Here is a 27,065-nt window from a genome sequence, read left to right on the forward strand (position 1 = left end):
AGACGTACAGCGCGCTCTCGTTGACGTGCACGCGGCTATGATGAACTGGAAGTAGCCTAATCTATACGTGCAGACAGTTTACATTAATCTTCCAATCCAAATGACGGCTGTCACTGGTAAGATTCATGAAGCTGTATTTGCGTTTTTGCATAATTGTCGTGATATATATAGCTATATAATAAACAGGTCACCAGACGCTTACCGATTATCTTTTCGTTGCTTATTGGTTTAAATAATAAACATATGGCATGCAAGGTGTGTTCTTAACCTGACAGCAACGGTGTGCGCCGTTCAAACATTCAGATGAATGAAACTGCAGGTTCTTCTCATTTGAGGCTTTTGTTATAAAATGACACCGTAACAGAGGAATGAGAGATTTTTGATTGAAACTCAAACTAGCCAATCAGTTTTTTGGTTTTGTTTTGTTGACGTGCATCTCAGCCAATGGCATCCAAGAAGAGGTCACTTGTCACTTAATACTTTTTTTGTGTGTTTTCCGAGTTTATGTTCATGTCTGTATCAATGAAAATCGAAGTGAAACGTTTTTGAAATATTTTGACAAACATGTTGAACGTTTGCATTTACTAATGTGTTGTTAAAATCACGGAAAATCGCTGCAAGAGCTCGTGTTTTTTTTTATTTTTAATCTAGCTTCTGTGAATATAAAACATGAAAGCAGTTAGCTTTGTCATCATTAACAGTACTAGATAGTATCTTACATAGGGGCTTTCAAATATTGCCTTATATTATCAAAGGTAGTCAAAAGGTTGAGATTCATTCCGTTACTGCATGCATAATTTTTTTTTTACAGTCTATTAACACTATTAACAACATGTATTAACAATTTATCCTGAAAAGTGACTTGTATGATAACTAAATGTATTAAAAGAGAGTATTTAAGTGATAATAACATTGTTAAACTATAGTGTATATAATCATTAATAATAAGTAAAATAAATTGTAATATGTAATAGGCCTACATTTACAAATTCAGAAGGTTCACAGCTAGTTGTATTTGTATTTAATTATGTTGTATGTTCTGCAATTGTATATAATCTCATTTGTTTGATATAAATAGTAAACGAATAAATACAAAACTGAACTGTGTAAATAAAATGCAAAGATATAGGCCTATGATCTCTTTCTAGATGTATGATGTTGCATTTTATTACAAATTGCATATAACAACATTTTTGTTCTTATATTTGATGATTGGTGTGTTACAAATATTAGCAACATTATTGTCAGTTATATAGGAACACTGAAGTACTCACATGATACTCACTTTTATAATTATCTTTCTTTTGTTGTAATTCAGAAGAGCATCAGTTCCTTGTCCAACTATGATCTAAGAGGAGATGATAGCAGAGCCAACTTTACTGTCCAGATCGGTGCAAAAGTGAGACACATGAAAGCTATCTCTGCATTTTTTCAAAATGTATATAATATAATATATTTAATATATTTAAGGTGTGCTATGTGTACATAGAAACAACTGCCTGTGTATCCTGTTTTCAGAGAGAACTCAGTTGTCGACGTCTCTTCCTGTGCATCGGTGCATCACGTCTCAAGTGAGAGAAATGAAAACAGACAGAAGACTGTGGTAAGAGCTACCACTCCTTTCTCTTAAAAATTAAAACACACACAAAAAAACAACCTTACAACAGGTTACATCTCATAGACTTTCATTAGAGCACAGACTATTTTCTTTGAGATATACTGTAAGATCAGTTGTAATCTGGTAGTATTTTTTGTTGTGTGCAGAGAGGAAAGAGGAAAGCCCGGGAATGCTCTGAAAATGCCAAGCGAAAGCGTTCAAAGAGCAGTAATGGCAACCTGGGCAGAGCAGAGACGGAGCTCAAAAACGGAGATGTGGAAGCTGTCACCCTGTTTGAGGTGGTCAGCATGGGCAGGAGCGCCATGCAGGTACATCCATCTTCATAAATCATAAATCACCAGATCATAAATATTTGGGAGGTCACAAACTTCTATTTAGGTCAGATAAGTTTAAACAAATCTATATTATATGGATGTTTGGTCTGTTTTGTGCAAGGCTGTGGTGGATGACTGGATTGATGCGTACACCGTCGATAGAGACGCAGCACTGCTCGATCTCATCAGCTTCTTTATCCAGTGTTCAGGATGCAAAGGCAATTGTGCTCTCTTTCATAATAGTACATCTTTTAAAAATAGTATTGACATCTAAAATGGTTTATTTTTAGTGGTTTAGTTTTTTTGTGGCTTGTATCTAACAAATATAATAGTTCAGGATGTGAATGCTATGTGTGTTTTGTAGGGATGGTCACAGCAGAGATGTTTCAGAGCAAACAGGGTACTGACGTCATGAGTAAAATGGTGGAAGATCTGGATGAGGTTAGACATTCAGCATACTCATCATTGAATCCATGTTCTTTGCTCTTACTGATGACTTATTTGCGTTTTTTAAACCACAGGACACAGGTTTACAATTTAAGAAGTTCCTTGCATTTCCGTGGATTTTAACTGTCACGTGGCCTCTTGACATGGTAAGGTTTACGAGTATTTTTTATTTTTGCTGACCCCAAACTTTTGAATGGTGGTGTATATTACAATTGAAAACTAAAGGTATTTTTCCATCTCTGTCGTCTCTCCATCCTCCTCAGGACAGTGGCGAGTATCCCCTCATCATGTCCGGCCTGTACTGGAAGAGGTTTCGTTCACACTTCTGTGAGTTCGTATCGGTGCTAGTGGCCCAGTGTCAGAACTCTGTCATCTTCGATGGCTACCTCTTGAACACACTCATTTCACTGCTGACAGAGCTCTCCGATTCCAGAGTTCGTGCTTTCAGGCACACCTGTACGCTAGCAGGTAAGTTCCCCTCTGAACATTAATTCCCCTTGACCTGAACCACACGCATATCCCGAATGCAGATGTTTTGCCACTGTTGTGTGTGTCTCTGCAGCAGTGAAGCTGCTCAGCGCTTTGGTGAATGTGGCTCTCAACCTCAGTGTCAGTGTCGATAACAGTCAGCGGCTGTACGAGGTCGAGCTGGCTAAGATGGCCAGCAAACGGGCTTCTCAGCGGCTGGACAGGATCCAGAGAAAGATCAGTGAGGTTAGACTGACAACAAGAGTTCAACATTTCTATACATAGTTCTTTCTGAAGTATAGTCAGGGTCCAAAACTGACACTCTCCAAGTCCAAGTGTGAGTAAAATTTGGGTTTGGTGAGTAAATAAAATCTTAGTGACCCTAAATGTTTGAATGGTAGTTTTGATGTACAGGAAATAATAAAGCCAGGAGAGTACAGAACAAAGCAATCAAAGCAAGGATTGTGTGAATAACCAAACTGAACGAATTACTTTCATTCCTTAGTTACAGGACAGGAAATTTGAAATTGAGAACATGATGGATGCCATTTTCAAAGGAGTCTTACTGAAGAGATACAGGTAATCTTTAGTTCAACCACACTTATAGCCCCCATTTCCTTGAAAACTACGTCTCATCATCACTGTGTTGTGAATTTCAGAGACGTTATTCCTGAAATCAGGGCGATCTGTATGGAGGAACTGATGGTGTGGATGAAGCTGTATAGTTCTGTGTTTCTGAATGACAGCTACCTGAAGTATGTGGGATGGATGATGCATGACAAGGTGGGTGACCCAGTAGTCTAGTGTTTAAAGAACAGTTAATTTTTCCGATTGTTGTTGATGAGTTAAGTTGATTTTTGCCCACGGTTTATTTGTTGTATATTCTGCAGCAACCTGATGTGCGTCTGAAATGCGTGCTGGGTCTACAGGGACTTTATCAGGACCAAAGTAGTTCCAAAATGGACCTTTTTACGATACGGTTTAAGGTAACAACTGCTTCCACATTCTTACAGTAGTTGTGTCACAAATTATGCTCTATACACTATGTAACCGTGTAGTGAATGAATGTTTTATGGTTATTTTGTCATGGAAGTCTGATAGCTCCTACTCCTCCGCTATGCAATGAAAGCTGTGACAGCTGAGTGAATGAAGTATCCAACATTCCACACTTCATTATTTCAGTTTATTAAGTGCATCATCTGAGTATTAGAAGTGCACTTTTATAATGTGAACACACTACTCACACTGTTTATACTACAAAATGGCATAGACTAGTGTGTAAGTGCAAAAATTTGAGTACATCTCATGTCCTAACGAGGCACAATAACAATATGTTTCTAGCTAATTTGTCTGTGAACTTTACACAAAAATGCTGTACACCACGCCACAATCACAGCCAATTAGAACATAATTGATTTATGATAAATAGTTTTGTGCAGCCCAGCTGAATGGATCAGGGATGTTGGAGTGGAGCTACAGTGGAGTTACTCAGCATGATGCTACAGAAACCAAGCAACTTACAAAAGTTCAGCTTGTTGCTGTTGCCCGTGATTAGGACAAAATCTGAAATTAGGCTCAATTATATATATAGGCTTCATTTAAGCTCAAATCGTGAGAGTAACTTCTGTAAAAAAAATAAAGTTGTAGAGTTGTTTACTGGCTGTAAGTTTGTCCTCAAACTCTTGCAGTCATGCTGTTTTGCCCAAACTTCTCATATGGACGCAGTCTGTAAGTCTTTTTGGCAGTATGTAAGTTCAGGTCCAGTGAAGCTGTAGTGGGACAGCAGGAGGGCAGGATTGTTGATTGACAGGCTGGAAAGCCCCTCAGGTTTTGCCTTGGGCTCACTGGCCTGATGGCTTCCCACAGGACCCCACCCTCACCATACTCTCAATAATGGCAGCAAGTACATAAGCACAACCGTAATTTAAAGAGCTGTTTAAGTGCATCGTGGGTCTCTAACTCAAGTCCTATTGTAGGTTTTTGAGATAAGATTGCTCTCATAGCGGGTAGTTAAAGTGTTTACATGAGCGATTGACTGATGTTTCTGTTGAAGGAGAGGATGATCTCTTTGACTCTGGATAAAGACCATGAAGTGGCCATACAGGCCGTGAGATTGCTCATGGTCATGTCCCAGTAAGTATCTTCCCCTTGCTCCTCATGCTGACTATTCCTCATAAAGTGTGATCATCCAAACTTTGACTTCTCCTCTGCAAAGCACATTCGTGACTGTTCCTCAAGTAATTGCTGAAATTATTCCCTTTTGTGCCAGATCCTGTGAGGATGTTCTGAGTCCCGATGACCATAAGAACATCTTCCAGTTTGTGTACTGCTCTCACAGGCCTCTAGCTATCACTGCGGGTGAATTCCTCTACAATAGGTATGTGTTGATTCTTTGACTGCTTATGAGTCGTATATATGTACATATATGTACATTTTGGTGTAAAATGGTGTCATTTATTTGCTCTTAGGTTGCTATGTAACCCTGAATTATCAAGGCCCAGAGAAGGAGCCTCCGATCAGGATAGACACCGAGAGTTAGTCTTAGCCAGAGTGCGATCCCTTATCCACTTCCACACTGAGAGCGAGGTTTGTTAACTCCAAGTGTGTTTTTGTTTGTGTTTTTAACTTAAAAATAGCATATTGTCAAATCTATCAACATTTTTTACCCACTGGGGTCAATTTGACCCCAGCAATTTAAACCCCCAGAATATGATTTCCCCCCAAATGTTTAAGTAAGGTACTTTATATTTCTTTGTTGACTACTTAAATAGCCCTTTAAATAAAAATAAAAACCCACCCACATGTTTTATACAGCAAAATGAGCCTTGGGTCAAATTGACCCCAAAGAACACCGATGCTACAAAATGTGTACAGAACATTGAAAACATATCATCATGTTAGTTTTATATTTACAAAGTTGTTCTCATTAAATTAGGAAAAGTCTTTAAATATGAAGCAAATTTTTTTTAAATTATGTATTTAGAGACGTTAAACACTGAATGGGGTCAAATCGACCCCAAAGGTAATAGGAGGGTTTTAAAGGCACACTATGCAAGATTTGTACCGCCGCTGGCAAAACCAGCAATGCAGGTTTGAGAGGTGGCACCTGCCAAATCTCGCGATAATCACGACTTGCTTTACGGCACGACACCACATACATCAACAACATATGAAGCAGCCTCGGAAGACACTAGCGCGCATTTCAGACGTAGAGCATTGCAGAGTCGACGAAGAAAACGAAGAGGGGATCAGGCCGTGAGTGCAGAGACGGCTCTGCGTGAGTGGTATTTACGACAGTAACGTTAAATACAAGTACTCCACAGCGACTCTAGGGACAAAAAAGGAAACTGCATAGTACGCCTTTAAAATAAAAATGTAATAAAAATAATAATATAAATGACCATTTTTTAATGGTGCAAAAAAAAAAGAAAAAAAAAAGAACACTAAATATGAAAATGAAATAGATGTACAAAATAATACCCTGCTGTCTTTTTTAAACATTGGGATTATCACCAACATCTTTATGATGCATGTGGACATATGGAAATAACCCCAGTCATAATCATATATGGGTGATTTAAAAAAATGATTATAGTTCTCCCCCTTGTGTTATAGCTGCACCAGCATGTGCTGTACCTCGTTGATAGTCTGTGGGACAGTGCTGGATCTCTGCTGAAGGACTGGACCGGTCTTACCTCACTGCTCTTACCTCACACGTCCTGTCAAGAACAAGGCTAGTACACTTTAACAGCTTGCCTGCTTATTACACCTTAGCAGAAATTTGTTTACAATTAAATATACAGCTCACCCTATTTTTAATATTCAAACTACACTGTAGTTTTGACTAATATGTTTTAATGGTTACTAGAAATAGAAATAAAAATAAAAATAATTGATGGCTATCCAGAATTATCTCCACTGGTTGAAACCCACTGTGAGAAACAAACGGCCACTTTTTTTGTGCTGTGCCTATATATTTGAGTGTGTGATATGTGATATGAACCGCAGCTCTGAGCAATGCTGAGGAAGCCTTTGTGATTGAGCTCATGTTGGCGTCAGTCAGGCAGGCTGCAGAGGGTCCACCTTTGTCAGGGAGAGGTGCAGGTAAAAAGGTGAGACTTTCTTTTGAATCTCTCATTTAGATACTTTCATCAGATGGCGCGGATTTAACAGGACTGTCAGATACATTTTATTTACAGACTCCAGCCATTCACTTTCTTACAGATTGGCTTTAAGTAATTGCTAATTGCATATCTATGTTTGTTTTTAGGTGATAAGTACTAAAGAGAAAAAGTTACAAACTGATGTCTGCGCTACACTCACTGAACACTTCATTAAAGTGCTGCCTGAGCTGTTATCTAAGGTAAAAGAAAAATAAGTGCACTGTTCTATTTTACCATGACTGCTTCCCCATAAATTGAGCACAGCTGATCACCTGATATCTAATCACATACTCTAGTACTCAGAGGATGCTGAAAAACTGACCTCCTTCCTAAGAATACCTCAGTTTTTCCAAACGGACTCCTGCGATCTTGAAAACTCACAGGTGAGTGTTTGTGTGTCACCCGATGCACTGATGACTATACATAAAATAATACATCTAACATAATAAATCTGTATAAAAACAGTATTATTGTGAAATATTATTTAAATTTAAATGTATTTTTAGATTAATTCTTTTTTTAAATGTAATTTATTCCTGTGATGGCAAAGCTGAATTTTTAGTAGCCATTACTCCAGTCTTAAGGGTCACATGATCCTTCAGAAATCATTCTAATATGATTATTTGGTGCATTACTTATTATTATTAATGTTTGAACACAGTGATACATTTTTTCAATATTTGAATAGAAACTTAAAAAGAACAGCATTTATTTGATAAATACTTATTTTTATAACATTACAAATGTCTTTAATGTAACTTTTGATACATTTAATGTCCTTCCTTGCTGAATCTATTGATTCATTTCTTTCAAAATAAGTCTTACTGCCCCGAAACTTTTGAATAGTAGAACAATATAACTGTATCTAGAGCAATTCTCTTTTGCTTTGAATGTGCATTTTGGTGTAGTATGTGCAGGCATTGCTGGCTGAGTTGGAGGCTGTAGTGGACAGACACACAGACGCAGGACTGCTGGAGACGGCTGCTCGTTCTTACCAGAGCCTCTGTGCTCAGGATTCGCCCTGGCACTCCCTGGCCCGACCCACCTTTGACCGCCTCATCCAGCACTGGACAAACACACTGGGAACATGGTTAGAAGAATCACTGAGTGTGAGTATGCTAAAGAACGGTAAACTCTGATAGCCAGGGGTAGATGCTATTTTATAAGCTTGTACCAGATACATAAATGGATTTTATCTGGATCTTGACATGATTTAAAAAATAATTGTATTTATGAAATTGATTTATTGTGACTGTACTTTACATAATTGAGTCTGATTCAAAGTTATTCCTTTCATGTACAGAGCGGTTGTTTCACTGCAAGCGAGGACAACACTTTGGAAATTCTGTCCACACTGAAGAAACTTACTGCGTTCAACATGTAAGCAGTTTCTGTTCGTTTATTCTATCCACATGTACACTGCAACATTTGCGATAATCACATTCTAGTGTAAAATGTAACCCACTCATTCTGTGAGTTTTACATACCCTGCTAACAATGCTACAATGATAATCTGGATGTTCTAGAAATGTTACCATTAACAAGTAATTGTTCAGTTAAGAAGTACACAGAATAATTCAAGATATGCTCTGTTTCTTAATGTAACTTTGTCTGTTGCTTTATCAAATCTGTCTAGTGCTCAGGATCTGTCTAAATGGAGCCTTTATGAGCTGGGGACCAAACTCCTGGAGGCGGAGATAAAACATGGCGGTCTTCCCATGGAGGTGACATTATTAGCCCTGTCCCGAACCACCTAGCACCTATATCATTCTTTTTTCCTTCAGCAGGTTCATCTTTCTAATTTGTCATTCTCGTAGGTGACGGTTGAGGCTCTGCGCTGTATGTGTAGCTGCGTTCTGTGGAAGCTCAACACCTTTGGAGAAGGTGTGACCTCCAGGGTGAGCCATATACCTTTCTCTTCCACTCTGATTGGAGCGTGACTGCTGTCATAGATGGCCAAGATCATGCTTAGAATCGTAATATCTACATCCACAGACATAAGCACAGAGTTTTCCCTTGGGCGATTAATTAATCAAGCATTTTTTAAGCATGCGAGACTGTCTGTCTGCAGAGTTGCCATATGATCCATCACGAAGATCCGTGTCCTTTAAACCTGCCACATTACATTTCAAATATCAACACAGAGGCTCTATGGGCATGTCTAGCGGATTTGCGATAGAAAGCGATTGATCGTGAGTCTTTAGGAAAAGTAGCTGCTGGTGATGGATTGTAGGGGGCGTAATGGTTCGCTTTTGTGTGAACATTTCAACGCTAATAGCAGGACCTTTTATTAGACATATATTTCCATGCAGTGCACGTGGTAATCATATCTCCCCAACTTTAACCTTTATGCAGTGAAATATCGGTGGCCATTAAGACTGCTGTAGGTAAGAGGTGCTCAATGCTGGCTCAGGAATGGCCGCTTGCTCCTCTGGCCTCGTCATCAATAACTGACAGCGCAGGCGGCAATTTTTGGGCTTAGGCGGCAGCTCGACTCAATCTGCAATTCTAATATCAATGGCGACCCGAGGTAAGGGGGGGGGGGGGGGGGGGGAGACGTGTTCAGCATAAAATTGGGATGTATGTCGGTTTCAAAAAGAGTCATTTAGCTGAATTGACATTACGACTACGTGGGATGGAGGAACCGATCCGGCACGTCCACCTCGGAGCTCCACGTGCACATAATTATGAAAGAATATTTTACACGCGAGTCTGGCGGCACTGCTCGCGATGACGCTTTCATCAGTCTACATCAGTTAGAGCCCGCTGTGCTTCTTTCCGTTTCTGCTATTTTGCGTAATTATTCTCTGCTCATTCCTGTCGCTCAAAATTCATGACTTTCCCCCTAAATGTCAAAGCTTTGTGTACTTTCTCAATCAATATGGTCATAAAAACTGCATGCATAATAATGAAATAACAAAGAATTGTCATTGTTATGGATGGATGTGTGTGTTTGTGTGTGGTTTTAGGAGTCCTCCCTCCAGCAGAGAAACCAGCTACGTGCGTTCTGTGAGAAATGCCACCGCTGTCTCTCGCACGCCGAGCAGCTTGTACGAGAGCAAGTGAGCATCACGTTTCTCTCTCTGTTCATGGCATGCCACTCGGTTCAGCCTTTTCTTCAAAGTGGATTATTCCAAACACATCAGAGCGTATTGTCTGTGTGTTAAGCAGTAGCATGTGTGCCAGTGGGCCGATGCGCTGGCATTGTTTGAATCCTATTTGTTTTGACTTTAATTTCTTGCGGAGTGCCCTTGGCACCTGCGTTGTGTTTTAATGAATCCTCACTCCATGCCAGGGCAAGCTGACAGCAGGAAAACACACTGATTGAAACTAAACCTAATGAAAGTTCCTGGCAATCTGTTTATTTTAAGACTGCTTCGAACTGTCAATGTTCTCAGGTCACATTTTTATAGCTGTCATTTTAATCAAAAAGAATTAATCACATAAATTATTTATGTCAATTAATCAATCGGATTAATGTCAGAAAGCTTCCTAATAATTTGCAGACATTATGTTAGTAAAGCATTGACACACTTTTGGCTGCTGCATCACATCTTGCTGTTTTTTTTTAGCATCTTTAACCATGAGTGCTTGATCAATTGTGTTTATTTATTTTTTTTGTAGAATTAATCACACTAAATTAACATATTTGTATTTGTGATATAATGGAACTATAACAGTATTAGGGTTTTTTGAATTCCAAAATAAGTTAGTTACATTTTGGAGAATGGTTATTTATGCTGTGTTCACACCATGTCATAATTACCGTAATGACAACACACATTACTCAGAGCTGTTCACGTTCACTTAATTATGCATTTCAATGGCAACACAATCAACACCTAAATTAATTTGTGGTGGTCAAGTGGTACAGCAGTCACGTGGTACAAGTCAGAGCTCTCGGAAAATTCTGAGCTCTCTTACAAGTTGTAATTATGAGTTCTACGAGGACGTGCATGCTTTTTACAAGTCGGAATCTCGTGATTACAGTAATTGTGACTGGAGTAACTGCACTTTTAAATAGATTAAGAATTATAGTAAATTTTAGATTTAGATTGTTTTTGTTATGTTGTCTACTTGATATCACATCTGTTGATCAGGCACTGTGTATTTTATGTTGTTTTTCACAAAGGCCTTCATGTGTCTGAGTGACGTTCTCATAGCTCATAATTACCAGCTTCAGATGTGGGATTCAACTGCAGGCACTCCATTGCTGTACACCCCTGATCCCAAACTCCAGAAAGCTCTTCTTTCCTTCGTCCTGGAGCATGTCTTCACCAGCCCTGAGCTGGACACCCCCAGCAGTAAAGGTTCTCTTCCCTTTTCATTTACAGTAAATCATAATGGTCCGTGTTTGGCCTGTGCTCTGACATGTGAACGGCCTCAACAGATCCAGAGTTGCCTTTTAGATCTGATTTTTTTCATGTTCTTGAGGTTTCTTTGAAAATATGCATAAAACAGAAAACGTTCATGTTGTTGAAACTCAATGACGCATTCAACGTGGGGTTTGCTCACAGGATGGTTTTCAGGAAGGGCCCAAAATTAACACTTACCAAGTGCTAAATACAAGTCAAAATGGCTGTGGGAAGTCAATGAAATGGTGAAATGACTTCCCAATTGGCCATTAACTTCATGAGCTACAGTATCTGAGTAGTTTGGAGTTCAAATCAAATCAAACGTCTTTTAAAGAAAACATCTGATGCCTATTTTTTTTTGGGTGAAAAATGTATCCTTATAAGATTATCTAGAACACCTAAGGTATCATACAATTCTGCCACTAAAATTCACTGGGCCCGGGACAAACTTTTAATGTGTGGGTGTGTGCCCCCCTCTCCCCTGGGCCCAATTAAGCCACCGAGACGAAAACATGAGGAACAAAATCACGACGGCTCTTGATGCTTTTGTGACAGACGTAGTTTTCCTGAGAGACAGAGACTGTCTCATTCTATATATGATGCTCTGAGTGACACAGTGACATGTGCTGTTTGTCAGAAATATGTAAGGAAAAACAGCTACATAATTCATAATGTTATATATTCATAATATGTTGTTTTGTAAAAAAAAAAAAATATATATATATATATATATTGTAAAAATATATATATATTGTAAAAAAATATATAAAATAGCAAAAAATTATTATATAATATTATGCTGCACAACTGTTTCAACATTAATATTAATAATAATACAATTTACTTATTATGAAAAGCACCAAATCTGCATAAGAGAATGATTTCTGAAGGATCTAAAAATCTATTCAAATTGCAAACAGTTATTTCTGTAATTGTAATTTCAATAAATGTAGTATGTAAATGTAGTACTTTTTTTAATTATATTTTTGATCAAATACATGCAGCCTTTGTGAGCATAAGAGACTTCTTACCAACTTTGCACACACGCACGCACGCACGCACACACGCACACACACACACACACACACACACACACACACACACACACACACACACACACACACACACACACTTACAAAGGTGTCCTGATGGATCAGAATAGTCTCAAGTTCACCAGCAGATGGCAGTCAGTCACTACACCAGCCTATGCCAGGCACAAATAATCACATAAAAAGCTCCATCAGCCTCATTCTCCCTTTATTACTCTTGCAGAACACAGTATTTGTTCGTGGTTAGTTAATCTAATTGCACCCGGACCTTCTCACTGACCTATCAAACATGTCTCTGAATAAAGGAGTGTAAGTCCAACAGATAATGCATTATGATAATAATCCATTATGATATTATTACTTGAGATCTTACAGAAGTTGCGCTTGTAAATGAACTGGTAATTCGATCTGAACCGAGCCTTGTGGAATTATATTTAGAAGTCCACACGAAATACAAGAAGCTTTGGTAGGCATATACAGAATGACTACATCTACTGAAAAATCAATATTATCTCTCCTAAACTAGTTTTTATGTTGTTTTTGGCCTTTGTGCTGCTTTAAGACAAACACTAGCAGCATATGAGATAACATCAGAATTTGTGCTATTTGATGAGAAATCAAGTATGACTGAAGCAAATCAGATCAATTCTATAAATATTTCAGAGAGTCGTCGATTCGCGCTGGCACAAATTCTTTACCGCTGGAAAAATGCAATATAAGCTTTTGCTGGTAACATGTAATAAAAAGCAATTTAGTTATTGGATTTTCTTCACGTCACTAATGCTGTTATGAAACCTCTCTATTAAGTGATGGCTTCAGGACCAGGCAGGACGACGATAGACACGTTCTGTTTCCAGAGCAGAAAATGTTGTTAACTTTAGCTCACCTCAGGAAAGCATTTCATTTATAAGATTTGAGTATCATAATTATACCGCTCTCTTATTGAATCTGCTCCTCTCTGTTTCCCCCTGTGTCTCTCTCTCTCTCTGTCTCTCTGTGTCTGTCTGCGCAGTCAGTGAGAGTGAGTGTGGAGAGGGACGGCTGGAGGACTTGCACCGGAGGAGAAATCTTCTGGCATCATACTGCAAGCTGATAGTGCACAGTGTCCTAGAGATGAGCATGGCTGCTGAGGTTTTCAAGCAGTATGTGAAGGTACATGACACTTCACTCATCATTCAAGTTTCCTGCATCTCTCGCTTTAAAGTAAACTCTGCCCACGGTAACCACCAGCTCATAACCAAGGAGATGAGCAGAGATCTGTTAATAAATAAGATCAAGATTTGTATATTAATCTGTAGTTTGTACCTCAATATAAGGTCTACAGAAAAGCACAGTAATTTAGTGCGCCTCTAAAACAGAACCACAAGGTGCATTCAACAGGAAATAGCAGTTCACAGGAAATGTAACTTTAAAAAAAATCTCAGAACAACTCATAACTTTGTAGTAACAATAAATTATAATTGATATATATTTTTATCTTATTTTTTTTAAACATTCATAATACATTTATTTACTTTAATATACATATTTTAATATTGTAATTGAATATATATGATTTATCATACATTAAATACTATATATACTATATATGTTTAAAATGCATTTTATTTACTTTATTATACATATTTTAATATAGCCTAATTTAATATATATTATTTATTTTATATGACTAAATATATTAAATACTATATATACTTTATACTATATATATACATTTATATATAAAATATATATAAATAAGTACTATATACTTATTTTATATTATTTTATGCATATTAAATACTATATTTTTTAGTTTGTAAAAACAGAAAGGAAATTTAGTTAATTTTATTTAGCATATTAATAATTGGATTAGGCTGAGTATTTTCTTTTACATATATGGTGTGAAGTTATTCAAGTATTAGATGTAGGTGATCAATTCCTTTGACTCTGTTCATAACTGGAGCTCTTGGGCTTTGAATTTACGAGCTAATACGCAGAATTCACAGTGCAGTGTGTTTGTGTATTTGTGTGTGTTTGACACGCTGACATGTTTGGAATGCCCGCATGCCTCGGCCAGCACAGAGCAGCCAACATTCTCTTAGCAACATTCTTCCTGAGGCGTTCAAAGTGAAAACTACGACTAATACACACACATTCTTACTCTGAATGGCAGCTTTCAAAGTTGAGGCAAATAACGTAAAGTTGGTGTGCGTCACAGACCCCTAATTTGAATAGCTTTATATCAGTAATAAGCAGTCACTTCTTTTAACTCTGACATTGCCAACTTTCATGACCAATTAGAGCATCTTGAATGAATGTTTTAAAGCAAATAGAGGGTATTAAATGGAGGTTGATGTTTGGAAATAGGGGTTCCATAAGCCTTAAATCTGGAAAGATTCAACATGTCATATATACTACCGTTCAAAAGTTTGGGGTCAGTATCAATAATACTTTTATTCTGCAAGGACACATTACATTGATCAAAAGTGCAATATTCTATAGACATTTATAATGTTACAAAATATTAATTTTTCAAATAAATGCTGTTATTTTGAACATTCTATTCAGCAAAGAATCCTGATTTTTTTAAAATCATGGTTTCCATAATAAACCTTAAAAAAAAGAAGTGTTTCTTGAGTGCCAGATCAGCATAGAGTGATTTCTGAATGATCATGTGACACCAGTGAAGACTGGAGTAATGATGCTGAAAATTCAGCTTTTCATCACAGGAATAAATTACATTTCACAAAATATTTAAATAGATAACAGCTATTTTCAATTGTAACGATATTTCACAATATAACAAATCAAATAAATGCAGTCTTAGTGAGCATAAGCGACAAACATTTAAGCAATCTTACTGACCCCAAACTTCTGAACAGTAGTGTGTAATGATGAACTTAAACCCCAACCCCATAGACGAACTTCATCATTCATATGACCTCGTCCTTTCAGAAGTCCTGGAGTTATGTCAGTAATGCATAACCAGAAGTTCATCTACCTTGAAAAGTAGTCCCACCTCAACAGGGATCAATAGACAACTACCTTAACTCTTTATATAGCTCCGTTATTTAAAAAAAGAATTCATGTAATTACTTTAACAAAAATACAACCCTGATGGACTTTCCCCATAGACGTTCATCGCATAAGTGCATTACTGTGAGTTTTTCTGTTGTTTTGAGGGACAAACTGAGGGACTAGTAAAAAATAACTGTGTGGTAATTGATATCTCAAATATCAGTTTTTAACCTTTGAAGATTCCTCTAATAATTTCATGGAGTATGATACATTGCATGAAACAACCTCTCGTGACTAATAGGCTACACTAGACCAGAGAGCCAAACAGACTTATGGGTAATGTGCTCTCAGTATGCCACAGGCTTGCATTGCTAGTCGTGAAGCCATATGGCAGACATGGAGCCACATCGCGCGTTCTTCGCAGCCCGTATCGCTCACTGCTGTCATTTCTCCCCTGCAGTACTACAATGACTTCGGCGACATCATCAAAGAGACCCTGAACAGGACACGGCAGATGGACAAGATCGAAAGCGCGCGCACGCTGGTGCAGTGCCTTCAGCAGGTATGGAGGGTTCTCTGTCATGTGACGTGCCTCTGTGTGCCACATCTGTCCCAGGCCCCTGTGCTCTCTGCTCCCTGCAGCTGTCGACACCTCTGAGACACAACGAATGCGCTCTCCCACCGTCCCATCATGCTCTGTGTGGAATGTTCTAGCAGCTCTTCCACTCCTTGAATAGCTTAATAGTAGATTGTGTGCTGACGGAGGGAATGGAAGCAGTGCTCACACACAAACTCATGAACAGATCATTAGACTTTGCTTTTGTTTAAAAAAAAACATTTATTTAATTTAAACATTGCACACATTGTTCTGTTTTTGAAAGAAGTCTTATGCTCATCAAGGCTGATTTTATATGATAAAAAAAATTGTACAAACTGTTTTATTTCAAATAATATTACAATTTAAAATAATACATATTTCAATATATAATATCTAAAAAAATTACTTAATTTCTGTGATGGCAAAGCTATATTTTCAGCATCATTACTCCAGTTAGTGTCACATGATCCTTCAAAAATCATTCATGTATGATGATTTGCTGCTAAAGAAACATTTTTTATTATCAATCTTGAAAACAGTTAATGTTATGGAATATTAAGAGCGTGGAAATATATATATTTTTCAGGATTCTTTGAAGATTAGAAAGTTCAAAGGAACAACTTTGATTTGAAAAAATAATAATTGACTCTTTACTGTCACTTTTGATCAATTTAATGCAGTTATGTAATGTATAAAAAGTGCATTTTAGACAACCATGAAAATTGGACTCTTTAAAAATATATAATTTGGACCGTAGTATCTTATAATATAACACTAGCAATTGCAACGTCTATAAATCATTTTGTTCATTAGTATTGCTCATAACTTGTGTAATTAAAACTATAAAGTAAAAAAAAACTATTTAGGAAATTATTATTCAATTAATACTTGATCTGACCAATGTCTTTTTTTGTCTTGCACTAGTGAAATTAACCATGTGTGTTCATTATATATATCAGAATTTTGTCAGATTTCTCATGCTCGAGTCCAAATGTCCAGCATATTATATATTTTGTATGTTAATATGCAGCAAATAAACATTGTTTCCCTCCTCTAAACTGAGGAAAGTAAAGCTGCGACATATTTTGATGATCACAGATATGATTCCTCATAGGAATTACACAGAAAAAAGGGCAGTTTTTATCTTGTGAATTGACTTTTGTGTGTGTGTGTGTGTGTGTGTGTGTGTGTGTGTGTGTTCAGTTGTACCTGAGGCTGAAACAGGAGCAGGACAGAGGGAACACATGCAGCTCCAGGGTTCAGACCTACAGCAGCATCAAGGAGCTGGCCAGACGCTTCTCGCTCACTTTCGGATGGGACCAGATCAAATCCCGCGAGTCCCTGGCCATGATCCACAGGTACCGCAGTCCTCTTGACTGACTCGGCGTCGGAGAAGCTCACTTCAGATGTCTGCCATAGTGATATAGCCAAAACCCAAATGATTGCTATGTTTGTCCTCGAATAAAAATAGTTACATCAAGATCCTGCACTGCACGGCTTCATTTAGCCTGTACATAAGTCTCATCTTTGGTTATTTCAGTGCTGAGGATTCATTTTGTCAGCTGCAGTCCTGGTCTTATATTAGAATTCAAATATAGATGGATAAGAGAAGGAATATTCAGGTCTTAAAAGGAAATGTCCTCTTGCTAGTATGAATGAATATATTGCATTTCTTTGTGCAGGGACGGCATTGAGTTCGTTTTCAAAGGATTCGTTCAGCAGTCTGAGAAACACTCTCCACCGCACATCTCGTACCTCACCATCCTCAGCGAATTCTCCGGCAAACTGCTCAAACTCGACAAGAAGACCATGTGAGTCTCGAAGCTAAACCTAAAGGAATTCCACACATGAGACATTTAGCCTCAGTCTCTTTATTTGCTGAAACTCTCTCAGTCATGTCAGTTAACTTCTAGCTTTTGTACACGGGTTATCTCCGCTCTAGCTACAGTTATCTGCAGAAGTTTGCTGGTGAGCAGGTCATCAGTAACAGAGAGGAGAGCTGGATGCCGTTGATCTACTACAGAGCATCTCTGATGGGCACGGCTGAGGGAGAAGATGCCACCTCCTTCATCAGCTCGGACACCAACAAACAGCCCTCCCTCACCAACCGCTCCAGATCACCCTCCATCAAACAAGTCAACTCTGAAGGTAAGACACCTCTGAGCTCCAGGGTTATAGCAATGCAATTTAGTTTCAAGGTCTTTAGTAAATATTGTGCTCAAAAGTTGACATACACCTTGCAGAATCTGCAAAATGTCAACTATTTTAAGAAAGTAAGGGATCATACGAAATGCATGTTATTTTTTTTAATTAGTACTGTCCTGAATATGATATTTTACATAAAAGATGTTTACATATAGACCAGGGTGATATAGGGGTGAACACTTTTTGAATTTGAAGATCAAGGTAAATTGTACTTAATTTGTCTTCCGGGAAAACATGTAAGTATCTTCTGTTGCTTCCGAAGGGCAGTACTGAATGAAAATAAATTGATAGTTGAACAAGATAAGACAAATTTGGACATCTTCATCCTGTTCAAAAGTTTTCACCCTTAATGCATCATGTTCCCTTCTGGAGCATTAGTGTATGTATCTCTGTATATATATATGTTTTTTGGGGGAATGTTTAAAATTTTAGATGACTGTCATGCTTCAAGTTCTTACAAGGAGGTTATAAAACAACACTGCTCTAGTCAATACTTTGTCAGACAATATATCTGTGAACCTATCTGTATATATTGGTTACTAAGAACAATGTATTTTATAATGTAAAGTTTATTATAATTTATTTTTTAACAGGGGACCAAAGGTTTCTTTCACCCTCGACAGAATCCAAAGGAAACAAGGGTTTGAAAAGGTGAGGTCAATAAACACTTATTGACAGCCTGAATCTGTCAGTCATTTGAGTAACACACTATTGTATTTTCCTTCCATGTGTAGTTGTGAAGACTCAAAGGTCCACGCAGCCGCACTCAGCAGAGAGCAGCGGAGCAGCAGTCTCGTGTCTGATAAAGGTCCAAGGAGCAGTGATGAGGTGGATGTTGACACTGTAGATATTGATGTCTAATGTTGTAGTTCACATCTGTCATCATGGATCTGTTTTTGTATTTACTGTTTTTGAGTGGTGGACTAGATTCACTATTGCATAATGTCCTGTACATGAAAATGTTGCCATTTAAAATGATAATACGGTAATCATGATCAGATTCAGAACTAGTATGGTGATGCTGAAATATTTTGTAAAGAATGAAAATATATGGTGCATTGCTGTTGCTAAAATGTTTTGCACTTAGCCTATGGGCAGAATGCACGACTTGATTCTAAAACACTAACTGTATTGATAAAATTAATAAAATTGCAATATGAACCTTCAATCTATTTTTTTTTTTTACATGTACTGTTTTACCACATTTTATTGCATATTTCTGAATCATAATGTGTTCGCCTTCATTCAGGTATTTAAATAAACTACAATTGTTGTAAATTGAGGACAAGCAACTATATATTTTTTTGTCATTATGTAATATACACATTTCCCCCACTTTTTTTATATCTGTAGTATGTAACATTGAAAGATTTATGGAGTGAGTATGGACTCTTCCAAACTAATTTGGCTTGAAGAAAATGAACATGTTAATTATAAACACTCTTTTCAGAGGTGTGACTGCATTGTCTTTAGTTAACAAACATTACAGTTTTACAATTGCTAGAACCCATTTCTCAATATACTTAGGGCACCTTTTCAAAACTCTTCATACTGTGAGCACAACAATAGTCTATGTGGGCTAAACTGTGGATCATTTTACATTGAATGACTGTATCTTTCAAATTAAACAAATTTTCACACTCACTAAAACTCTTTGTACCTATAGGCCACTTACATTGCCTATGTATACATGGACCATAAAACATCCCTGCTTTAAAATGTAAAATCCAGCGTTAACCCGCATGAATTCCATGTTGGTCCAGGCAGTCATGCTGTTCGCAAGCAGAAATTAGAACAGGAATATGTTCTTCTGTATGCTAATGCCATGAGCTACACTATCAAGAGAGATCCAGCAGGATTTGGATTATATCCAACAACTGTTTAACGTTATATCAAGGGAAAGATCATTCTACTTTTTTATGTGTCAATACAAGTATTACGCAATATGTCTGTCATTGTTTTATGAGTGACAAAGTGTGTTTGTTGGATGACAACCTTTGCTAATGTTATGGAAGAATGAGTTGGTTTGAGACGTGTATAAAATATGTAATTTTTTAATGATAATTTCACACTGAAAATCTATAAGGAGAACTGAATGAAGAGTTTTGAAAAAGTGAGCAAATGTATTGAGGTCCTAGAATGAAAAATAAAAATAAATGTGGCTATACTTTACAAAAGGAACAAGAAATGTGTACATTTATAAAGTTGAATTAAATGGCAATAACATTCTGCAGAGAATGCATGAAAAAATTCTGTCTTAATACTTTATTTAACTTAAGAATAAGTTTTTACAATAAAAGCATGTTTTAAGGAAGCACTTCTATAGAAATGACAAACATAATTTGTTGAAAACATTTAAGTGGACTAAGCCTAAAGGTTTTGAACAAACGAGGCAAAAACAACAAATATTTACAAATACATATAAATACATAATAATTTAAAGACACCCCTCACATAGACATGTCAGAGTCTGATCATCACCACATTATTTCATATTTGAATGAGCCTCAAACACATAAGGCATGTCAACAGAGCTCCATGAGAAATAAGCCATCCATGAAATGAAGATGGAATCACTTTGGTGAATCTCTGGAATGTCTTATAAACCAATTCTGAGAGTAAAAACTTCAATATTTATAAACTTAGTGCACATTCAATATTTCAAGTGTCCCGGTTTGGTTCCAGTGTAGTTGCTTGAAACCTACAGTGCAGCTACATTTTATAGACCTGGTTGTGCATAGATGTCACACCGACAGAGAGTGGGCCAGCACAATCCGTCTTGCTAAACAGAGCCTCACCAGACCGCTGGTTTACTGACTGGCATCCAGCGGCTGAAGGAGGGCATCTGTACGCTCTTGAGCCTTGGTTAGCTGAACCAGGCAGCATCAGTATTTGAGAACAGGATCAGTCCACATCCTGTTCTACACACTACCAGATAGTCGCCTTTACTTGCGTGGTCATTCAAAATCGTCCTCGTATTCATATTCATCCAAGTCCAGGTTACTGTGAGGGTTGGGAATCTCAAAGAGATGTCTCTTCTCGTTCCGAAGGTCAAAAGCACATGTAATGTGATCAACTGGGTCCAGAGCATTGTCATAGCTGAAAAAACAAAACCAAATTGTGATACAAAATATCATAATGCAGTGATTCATCTCAGAGCTGGCCAGTCTGGTACAATACTTATGGAGAAAATGGAAAACACTATTTTACAACCAACTGAATGGAAAATGGATAAGGAACTGACGTGAAAAGACACCTGACAATACTGAAAAGATTTTGTTGGAAATTTTAGCATGTAAAACATACTTTAGTCGGATTTTTGATATCTATCTGATATCTGAGCAAAACATGGAGGTACCCACGACGGAACAGAAGTGGGGGAGAACATGGAAGGAACCGGAACCTGAACCTGCAGTGTCTTACCTGTTTCTGTTACCTGTTAACTTTACTCGTCCTGCCATTAGAAGTCTGTGCTGATCCTAAAATCGTCACACAATACCTCATCAGCCCTCCGATCACTGACTAATAATTGATGTTATTAAACTGCTGCATGAGGTGAAGGACTGAGTCTAGACATGCAGCTTAGAGGTTGTTTCCAGCAGAATTTGAGTGTTGTATGTTCGTCTGTGATGATGCGCACTGATAAAAATGTGGTCTGTGTTTATAAGAAACATTCTTACCCATCGTTATACTGCTCGTTCGCAGTTTCCTCAGCCACCAAGTTATCATACTCCTCTGCAGCATATCTCTCCCAGTCAGAAATCTCCTGTCCCATCGTCTCCGTATCCTATAAAATTATATACAAAGAACACCAATATCATTACAGCATCTAAATGACAATAACAGCAATAGAATTACATAAATAATTTGTTGTACATTACCTTTGCAGCCATTAAGGGATCCCTCTGTTCATGGTCTAGGTACTTCTCAATGTTGAAGAACGTGTCAAAGAAAATATGGGAAAGCTTGCATCTCTTCAAGTCCCTGAGAGTGATCTTTCCTAACAAAAATAAAAGCACATGGTTAAAGATGCTGCAAGTGATTTCATTGTTTTGCTTACTTTTGCTAGGAGAATGTGATCTAATTCAGTGACTACTTCAGAATGATGGCAGACGAGCATGCAAAGGATAAAATACCTAGGAAGTTCTATCCAAGAAAAAGTTATTCATCTTTCCAAATAATACCTGGGATCTCTGGCTTGACCATATCTAACATTTGGCACAGGCAGTCCTCGAAAGGCAGTGGTTCAATGGCCAAAGCCTCAAGCTTCTGACACTGTTCCTGGTAGAAGTACTGAAGCTCATACATGGACAGAAGTCCATCCCCATCCAGATCCATACAGCGAAACCAGTACTCTATACTACACAAGCAACAAATAAGAAAGAATTGACTAATTAATGATCAAAGGCAGCCCTACCATTTTGATAAAAACTCACTAAACCATTTAGGAAATCTACAAATAATAATTCCTTTACCTGGTTTCAGTCTTTTTGTCCTCCTCAGATATGAGGAACCATACGAAGTCAGCATAGTTTAGCTTGGCCTCTTTATGAACCTTTCTGTCCCTGAGCATCAGAAAATAATTAACCACAGCACTCATAAAATATATAACAATATGATACATTACACGCACGCTTTCAAAAAATTGGAGGGAACAAAAAAAGAAAGTCTGTAAAATGAAAGATGGTACCTGGATATAGCTCCAGAGAATAGCCTCTCAATCATTCGGTGGGATATGGCTGTCAAAGAGAGCAGAAAAATCACATCACAGTCTTATTCTTTAAACTTAAATAGGGTAATAATTCGCTGTCAAAAGGTTGTAAATATTGTAAATTGCAACAGCAAGACACATTGATTTAATATCCTTATTTTATAGACAACGATGGCTGAAAGGAGATAAAATTATTAGAGTGCCAGACATGCCGTCATTCTAGAGGAAATTGATGTTAAAATTTCAGCGCACTTCATTCAATTTACTAAGCTCATACTGCAGCAAACAGAAACACATGCAGTCAAGTGCTGCTGGAGGGGATGGATATTTAAAGTCACCTCCAGCAATAAGCAGCCAATCGTTAAACAGCATGTCAGAAAAGTGAAATGGTCTTAAAACCGCAGCGGGTGGACGGGTACCTTGATCGTTATGTCGCGTCAGGTCTCTCTGGTCTATGTACAAGTCGTGATCTGTGTCCAGCTCCCAGAACTTACAGTAGATGACATAAAAATGTTCATAGGAGAAGAACTCGGTCAACTGGTTAATCTCTTCCTCCTCTTCCAGTAATGCCACATTCTGTTGGGAAACATTTTCACCATTACACAACGGAAAAGCTTAGTCACATAAATTATAGGTAGGCCCGCCTGATTATGATTGTTTTAGAAAAATCAAATCAGCACTATAAATTCCATTCACATATTGCATTCAAAATTAAAACTACTGGCTTCCACGAGAAAGTCTTATAAATCAACGCGAGTTAAATTATTACTATTAATAGTAATTAAAGGAACACGCAGACTTTTTGGTACTTTAGCTTATTCACCGTATCCCCCAGAGTTAGATAAGTTCATTAATCTAAAATAATATTCATATGGGCTAGGTAAAAAAAATTAAATAAATAGCAGTCTATTAAAACATGCTCATTACAGTGCTAGATAGACTCGCAACATATTTACCTGTAAAAAACTACTTCGCCTGAGTTCTGGACATGTTATTTTTCCGGTCCATGAGCGGTTTACATTATAAAATATTCTTTGGACTACCTGTTGGCAGAAGAAGCACTTTGTTGAACATCAGGCTCATTGAAGTCATTCAGCAAGGCTGATCTGTCAACTGTCCAGACTTATGGTGCACCAAAACAAACTGTGTATATAGTCAGTTCATGTTATTTGAAGTTTCAGTTAATGGTGCAAATCCATGTTTCATATACAAAAAGTGTTTCAATTACTAGAAAAATACTGGAAGAATTCCTTACAGTTGTAATGTAGCGTGAGTGAAAGTCTGAAGCCTCCTTTAGAAATGCCAGACCTGTATGTGAATCCACCACATCCTTTAAAAAAAAATAAAAAAGCATAAAAATGATTCATACACCAATATAACATCAAAGTCAGCATATAATAACTGACACAGCTAACAGAAAAAAAAAAGCCCAATGTTAAATCCATTTGTGTGCGAAGAGGCTCTGGATTAGATTACAGAGAAAAGGCGAATCATTCTGTCCACTTGCAGAGGATAATGTTTTGGTACAAGACGTGTGGAAATGTTAAAGGTATTAAACCTCTAAGAACAAAGGGCTGATTTTAAGGCCTCAGTTTCAGTCTCTGCATATATATGGCCCACTGACTTTTCCTATTAAGTGCATTCATCAGCAGAGAAGCAAAGATTTTTCTCATGCATGTTTCATAGTCAAATATTGGTATACATGCGTAAAAGGTGATAAATTGCGACAACTTATTTTGGGGGAGGTGCGAGACTCTTTGACCCTTCCCCATGTGAAATTAAACAATAGAAAAACACATAAATCACTGCTGTAAAGAAGCAGACGGGAACAGGCCAATCTACTCCATAGCAATACTTTTTTCATTCATCAAAACGGTCAAAGCAATTGCTAAAGCTACACAATACAAATTAAAGCGCAGACGCCAGAATAGATCTCTTCCACTGTGCAAGGCCAATCCCGCCAGTGAATATAAATGATATGTCCATCACAGAACTCAAAGAATGCACTTCTGCGCACAATTATTTTTAGGACATTTAGCACCACATTTGGAATTTTGTAAGTACATAAAAACAAGGAATGAGAGCAAATAACATGAAGCTGAAATATCAATGCTCAGCGTGTTTTGACCGGTGTTCTCAGTGGTAGGTCCAGCACTCTGTACCTGCAGGAATGGAATAAAGTCCTCTTGTTCCAAATAATTGCAGCCAGGCTTGGCCAGAAGGTGAAGAAATTTGGATGCGTCATCATGACAGGTCTGAAGCACTCTATGGAGAGGAAACAGATGGTTTCAGGCTCCATCTCACCCTTTCAAAGAGCAATATGGTCTTCAAAAACCTTCACTTTAAATATGTGGCTTTGGATTAATGGAATCTACAAATGAGGCTCTGGAAATCACGCTCAGCCAGTTCTGATGTACAATGGAGGAATAATCATAAAACAAGTTTTTTTTTCTTTTTTTTTACCTTTATAGACTCAGGGACCCCCCACCCAGATGCTCAGTCAAACCAGGTACTGTAACAATCACTAATGATTTCATTAAAAACGTAAAAATATTTACAGAAATGTGCTACATTAATGATATAGATGGTAATAATGTTTTATTTTTTCATTATATATTTTAAGGAAAATCCAAGGAGTTCCTGCAAGATTTTCAAGATCCTCAGTTGAAAATTTGAATGAGTGTATACAAGACAGTCCCCTCCCCTTCTCCAAAAGCAAAAAAAAAAAAACCCCACAAACCTCTGCAGGGACACCTAAAATAAACTGCAGTATCATACCAAAATTGTACACAGAGAGCTCACATCACTTCAGGTCTTGATAAAAGGACATTCACACACTTATGTAGCTACTGACCACTGTAGACATTAATGTGAAAGGGCACTGTGAAGAGAACTATTGTCTTACTTTCGCCACATTGCCACAAACTTGTGAACGGACACATATCCCCTCCTGTCTCCTCCGGCAGCATGGAACAATGGAGCTTTCCAATAGAGTGGGCACTCACAGGCCTGCAAAGAGACAATAGGGTCACACAGAAATAGACCTCAGGGTGACAAAATAGGTCAAGATGTCATGCACTTCAAAACAAACGTTATATTTCTATCTAATTAATTAAGTGCCAAACAAACTAAGTTTTGAGATCGGAAAGTTACAGAAGAGTAACTTCTGCAACACAATAATCATTCTCTTTTAAACAAGCAATTCAGCACAATCAGAGGTTTCTGCTAAGTGCTTGAACACTATGACTAAATCTTTCACATATGCTGTAGGAACTATAAATTCAGCTAATTAACAAAGATTATGTTTATAAATCATTGTTTAAGTTTCTGAACCCTGTCGTTTACCTAGACGGCTTCTCCGCAGGATAAATAATTTGACATAACAGTGGTGATATTTCTCCACTGTCTACAGGAAAATTTAAACCTTCCAACTTGTAAACAGTTATAAGTTAGTTACACAAATTAACAATTTGCTGAGCAGGTAAAGGTGGCATGTTACAATCCACACTTACCTTGGCGACTAGCCCCATGTCTTTAATAGTGACTCTTTCATCAGGAAATTGAGAAAATATTTGTTCTATCTTGGAAATGAGATTGTCTATGTTGATGTTGGCCTGGGGCTGCCCTCGAGGGAAGTAAAACTTTGGAATGCTTTCACTTAAAGCTGGTGTAACGGGCTCCTCTTTCTTAGCCTGCGCCTGCTGAAACAGACAGAAATAATAACCATTAGCCACAAGACTCATCGTGGGAGAGATGTATACGGCTGCTCTGAAAATTGCACCTCAATCAGCATTTCACAGTGATGGTTTAATTTAGTCCCGTTACTTGCCAGTATGTGTAAAACACAATTCAAACAAATGACTTTGGAACAGGTATCCCAAAAAATATATTACACAAGCCTCCTCACAGTACCCAAGACAAAAAGGATAAGAACGTGTCGTGGATAATTGTTTGAAACATTAGCCGTGATTAATGAATGCCTTTAATTGATCTCATTTTAATACACTAATATACTACCAGTAATACTTTTTTCAAATAGATGAAAAAACAAACAAAAAACACTTTCCACCTGTTTACAGAAAAAAGGCAAATGACATAATTGCTTTTGAAGTAGCCTAATTAAGAACTACAATGACT

At 37.5% G+C, this 27,065-nt stretch overlaps 2 protein-coding genes across 9 annotated transcripts in view; one reads left to right on the forward strand and one right to left on the reverse strand.

The window, feature by feature from the left end:
* LOC307001991 (cohesin subunit SA-2) lies at nucleotides 1-20,455 on the forward strand. The gene is made up of 32 exons (XM_079619173.1): nucleotides 1-116; nucleotides 1,319-1,399; nucleotides 1,519-1,603; nucleotides 1,765-1,926; nucleotides 2,054-2,150; nucleotides 2,297-2,373; nucleotides 2,454-2,525; nucleotides 2,643-2,847; nucleotides 2,942-3,093; nucleotides 3,353-3,426; nucleotides 3,507-3,630; nucleotides 3,738-3,833; nucleotides 4,901-4,980; nucleotides 5,117-5,224; nucleotides 5,316-5,433; nucleotides 6,463-6,580; nucleotides 6,856-6,959; nucleotides 7,118-7,210; nucleotides 7,307-7,393; nucleotides 7,919-8,119; nucleotides 8,314-8,390; nucleotides 8,647-8,734; nucleotides 8,828-8,908; nucleotides 9,980-10,072; nucleotides 11,143-11,320; nucleotides 13,427-13,566; nucleotides 15,875-15,976; nucleotides 17,216-17,370; nucleotides 17,695-17,823; nucleotides 17,955-18,160; nucleotides 18,811-18,868; nucleotides 18,952-20,455. The coding sequence occupies exons 2-32, from the start codon at nucleotides 1,359-1,361 to the stop codon at nucleotides 19,076-19,078; spliced, it is 3,528 nt and encodes a 1,175-aa protein (XP_079475299.1). The 5' UTR covers nucleotides 1-116; nucleotides 1,319-1,358; the 3' UTR covers nucleotides 19,079-20,455.
* ppp2r3b (protein phosphatase 2, regulatory subunit B'', beta) overlaps nucleotides 20,256-27,065 on the reverse strand; it is a 20,136-nt gene continuing 13,326 nt past the window's right edge. For 4 of the 8 annotated variants that reach the window (XM_079619174.1, XM_079619176.1, XM_079619175.1 and 1 more), the window contains 12 exons: nucleotides 26,441-26,629; nucleotides 25,834-25,937; nucleotides 25,091-25,193; nucleotides 24,184-24,258; nucleotides 23,885-23,971; nucleotides 23,348-23,504; nucleotides 22,908-22,956; nucleotides 22,693-22,782; nucleotides 22,402-22,577; nucleotides 22,099-22,217; nucleotides 21,898-22,004; nucleotides 20,256-21,316 (listed from right to left, as the gene is read on the reverse strand). In XM_079619174.1, coding sequence (XP_079475300.1) covers nucleotides 21,175-21,316; nucleotides 21,898-22,004; nucleotides 22,099-22,217; nucleotides 22,402-22,577; nucleotides 22,693-22,782; nucleotides 22,908-22,956; nucleotides 23,348-23,504; nucleotides 23,885-23,971; nucleotides 24,184-24,258; nucleotides 25,091-25,193; nucleotides 25,834-25,937; nucleotides 26,441-26,629 — 1,398 coding nt within the window. In that variant the 3' untranslated portion in view covers nucleotides 20,256-21,174. Of the gene's footprint in view, nucleotides 21,317-21,640; nucleotides 21,697-21,897; nucleotides 22,005-22,098; nucleotides 22,218-22,401; nucleotides 22,578-22,692; nucleotides 22,783-22,907; nucleotides 22,957-23,347; nucleotides 23,505-23,884; nucleotides 23,972-24,183; nucleotides 24,259-25,090; nucleotides 25,194-25,833; nucleotides 25,938-26,440; nucleotides 26,630-27,065 lie in introns of all 8 variants that reach the window. The other 4 variants (XM_079619178.1, XM_079619179.1, XM_079619177.1 and 1 more) reach the window with 2 other exon arrangements.

The sequence above is a fragment of the Phoxinus phoxinus genome (assembly GCF_949152265.1).
Source record: "Phoxinus phoxinus genome assembly, chromosome: 7".
In the NCBI taxonomy this organism is placed as follows: domain Eukaryota; kingdom Metazoa; phylum Chordata; class Actinopteri; order Cypriniformes; family Leuciscidae; genus Phoxinus; species Phoxinus phoxinus.